Raw genomic sequence first — 3,587 nt, 5'->3', positions numbered from 1 at the left:
GTTATTTTCTTTCTTTTTTCTGTCTTAATGTTGGCAGTGGGCTTTAGGCTGCCCTGCAAGGCTTTAAACCTGGGTTTAACCAGAGACTAAGCCATGCCAGGCTCATTCGTAAAACTAAGGTCGTTTAATTAAATGATTGGATGCAAACTATTGGTTCTTTAACAAACCAGGAAGCAGATTTCTCATCTCCATCAAAATATATATTTTATACCAAGAGGCTTAAAAGTTTCATCAAATCCAGTCAAAAAGTCCAGGAGCGCCTCTGACAACCGCAACAGAAACTTCTCATCTCAGGCCGGGAAGAAGAGATGCTGAGTTTGGAAGCAGAGAACAAACAGTTCAGAAAATCCATGTATGATCCTAATTATCCCGTTACAAAAATCCACAACAAAACAAAAATATCTGAGCAGAAATGGTTCAGATGCTGGATGCTGATTTTTTTTAATATTTCATATTAAATTAAGGGTTCATTTCTGCATGTTTTTGCTCCTGAATTTAACGATAATATAGCGCCTGCTCTCCTTGAGCTCTGAGGAAGTTGGAGCGGAGCAGGATGGGAGGAACAGCGGAGGCTGGAGGCTTTGCGCAAAGCGGAGGGATTATTGGGTTATTCACTGTCGTCAGAAAACACGCAGTAATTTATAAATGTTTTAAATCAGGTTGGGTCCAGATTTTCCAGCAGGTGGATCCGGATCCGGATCCGCACCGCGGTCCGATAATCTGTGACCTCCGGTTTACAGGGAAAGAGGTGTTGGTTTAAAAATAAACTATTATACTCTTCTGAATCTAAGAATATTGATCTGATTTATCAAATATTGCTACTAAAGCATGAGATCATTGGCTGATTGCGTCTTTAAATCCTAGAACTGGAAGTCGGCCGTCAACCTAAAACGTTTTACTCAGTAACAGCAGCGCTACTTTAACATTTTATCACTCAATTAAAATGTTTTTGGTAAATCAGCTGCTAGATAATAATTAATTGTTGGATACAAACATCTGATCTAATTTCCCAACAACAAACCTGTGATTTTTCAAATGAAAGGAAGAAGAAACCTTTAGATTGTCAGAAAAAAAAGATTTTAAAATATCGGCACCAGTTATCGGCCAGTTTTCACAGCGCTGTTTCTTTAAGGTGATGCTTTTTTGTCTTAATAAATAGAATAAAGATTCCCACATTACTGACATTTATAAGCAGCATTAAATAATCCAGGTGGGATTGGATCCTATTAATCCAATCTGAGCAGATTAAAGAGGATTTTAGGATCTTCAAACCTTTACTGGAGCCTCAGTGGTAAACAAAGACCAAGCTGAAGTTGGCTTCCCATTCAGGAACTACAACACCTAGACACATTTAATCTGGACTAGATTATTCTAAACTATTGGTAGAATAATCAAAACCAGGTCTGGGATTTGTGAAACTTTAATAAAACACATTTTTGTGTCCATATCACACTAGAAGTGGTCTGGCTCTAAAACGACACCTGGACACATCTAATCTGGGCTAGATTATTCTGAACTATTGGTAGAAGAATTAAAAGCAGGTCTTGTGTTTTTTTAAACTTTTATTTGATTTGTGAAACTTTAATAAATGCAGATTTTAACACTTATTAAAGATTTACAAATTCCAGACCTAGTTTGAATTATTCTACCAATAGTTTAGAATAATCTAGTCCAGATTAAACGTGTCTAGGTGTTGTAGTTCCTGAATGGGAAGCCAACTTCAGCTTGGTCTTTGTTTACCACTGTGGCTCCAGTAAAGGTTTGAAGATCCTAAAATCCTCTTTAATCAGCTCAGATTGGATTTATAGGATCCATTCCCACCTGGATTATTTAATGCTGCTTATAAATGTCAGTAATGTGGGAACCTTTTTATTCTTTTTATCAAAAAATAAAGGTAGATTTTAACAAATCACACTAGAAGTGGTCTGGCTGTAAAACTATAACAACTAGACAATCTAATCTGGGCTGGATTATTCTAAACTATTGGTAGAATAATTAAAACTAGGTCTGGGATTAGTGACACTTTAATAAATGAAGATTTTAACACTTTTTTTTTAGACCTGGTTTGAATTATTCTACCAATAGTTTAGAATAATCTAATCCAGATTAGAGGTGTCTAGGTGTTGTAGTTTTAGAGCTACTCCACTTCTAGTGTGATGTGGACATTAAAATTGTTAAAATCTGCCTTTATGAAAGTTTCAGAAATCTAAGACTTTGTTTTTATTGTTCTACCAATAGTTTAGAATAATCTAATCCAGATTAGATGTGTCTAGGTGTTGTAGCTTTTTAATTAGAGTAGATTAAAGCTGCTAAAGGTGAGAAAAAGCCCTTTACTCATGTCTTGAATCGGAGGCCAACTTCAGCTCGGACCCAGAGCGGGTCTCTTACCTGCAGCGGACCACCACCTGGATGTTCCGGCCCTTCTCCTCTCGCCTCCCTCCGGTCCCGTTGTTAGAAGCCATGATGGCCGCAGAGAGAAGCTGTGGAAGCCGTTAAACCTCCGGTTAGAACCAAGACTAGTTTAGAGCAGCAGACTAGTTTATCACAGCAGACTAGTTTAACACAGCAATCTAGTTTAGAACAGCAGACTAGTTTAACACAGCAGAATAAAGAGCGTTTAAATTGGAATAAATCGCCATTTTAAAACTACCGGTAGAGATTAGCGTCATGAAATAACGAATCTAACCCAGAATAACTCACCGAATCTCGGTCTGTTCTTCCCGGGTTTAATGAAAATCTGGCGTTATTTCCCAACAGTTTAAATAAGTTTATTTTATTATTAAAAAGATGTTTTAGTTCCTCCTCGGCAGAAACAGAAGCCTCCTCTGGCGCTCAGGAGGAAACTCTTCAAACTCTACTTTTAAACTTCAATCCTCCAATAGCCGCTCAGTAACGGACCAACAAAACACCCGATTGGTCAGAATTGACTAGTGACGCTGTGGCGGGGGGGCTTCCGGGGGGATTTCCCCGGACGCTGGTAGGAATAATGATTACCACTAGATGGCGACATTATTCTGAAAACATTTAATTGTATTTCGTTTCTATTGATTCAAACCTAAAACAAAGAAAAAAATAAAGACAGCAAAAGTATTTNATAGCTGTAAATACTTTTCAAATTAATATCTTATGACTTCAGATCTAACTGAAGATCTAATGAAGCTCAGATCTAATTCAGTCACAACAGTTTCCAAGAGCGAATCTGACGACTTCCAAACAAACTTCCTTGCTGATCGGACTTTGGTTTAAACTTGTAAGAAGGTCCAGATGAAACAACAGCTTTGGTTTAGATCGGGGGGGAACCAGTTAAAAATCAGGAGGGTCTGAATAAAGAAAATGATCAACCAGTAAAGGTCCGGAGACTTTTTTAATGATCTGTTACTTTAAACAAAGTTTAACACTGAAATAAAATGAGGTGTTTATGCGTCCATGTTATACCTTCAATTTTTAAATAAAAAAAAATTTTTTTAAAGTGTTTTTGAAGTAGAGAACAACAATCGTTCAGTTTGGTTTATAGATAATTTCCTGATTCCCATATTTTCTCAAACCCCTGAACTGATGGTTTGTTATTTTCTTTCTTTTTTCTGTCT

At 37.0% G+C, this 3,587-nt stretch overlaps 1 protein-coding gene across 2 annotated transcripts in view; it reads right to left on the bottom strand.

Moving 5' to 3' along the window:
- kif11 (kinesin family member 11) overlaps positions 1-2,869 on the bottom strand; it is a 15,528-nt gene extending 12,659 nt beyond the window's left edge. For both annotated transcript variants that reach the window (XM_015394200.1, XM_015394201.1), the window contains exons 1-2: positions 2,701-2,869; positions 2,389-2,480 (exon numbers count right to left, since the gene is read on the bottom strand). In XM_015394200.1, the coding sequence (XP_015249686.1) occupies positions 2,389-2,462 (74 nt within the window). In that variant the 5' untranslated portion in view covers positions 2,463-2,480; positions 2,701-2,869. The remainder of the gene's footprint in view (positions 1-2,388; positions 2,481-2,700) is intronic.
- Positions 2,870-3,587: the final 718 nt, after the last annotated feature.

Source organism: Cyprinodon variegatus, unplaced genomic scaffold (assembly GCF_000732505.1).
Source record: "Cyprinodon variegatus isolate N-32 unplaced genomic scaffold, C_variegatus-1.0 Scaffold677, whole genome shotgun sequence".
NCBI classification, from domain to species: Eukaryota; Metazoa; Chordata; class Actinopteri; order Cyprinodontiformes; family Cyprinodontidae; genus Cyprinodon; species Cyprinodon variegatus.
This window is presented reverse-complemented; position numbering and strand designations above follow the sequence as displayed.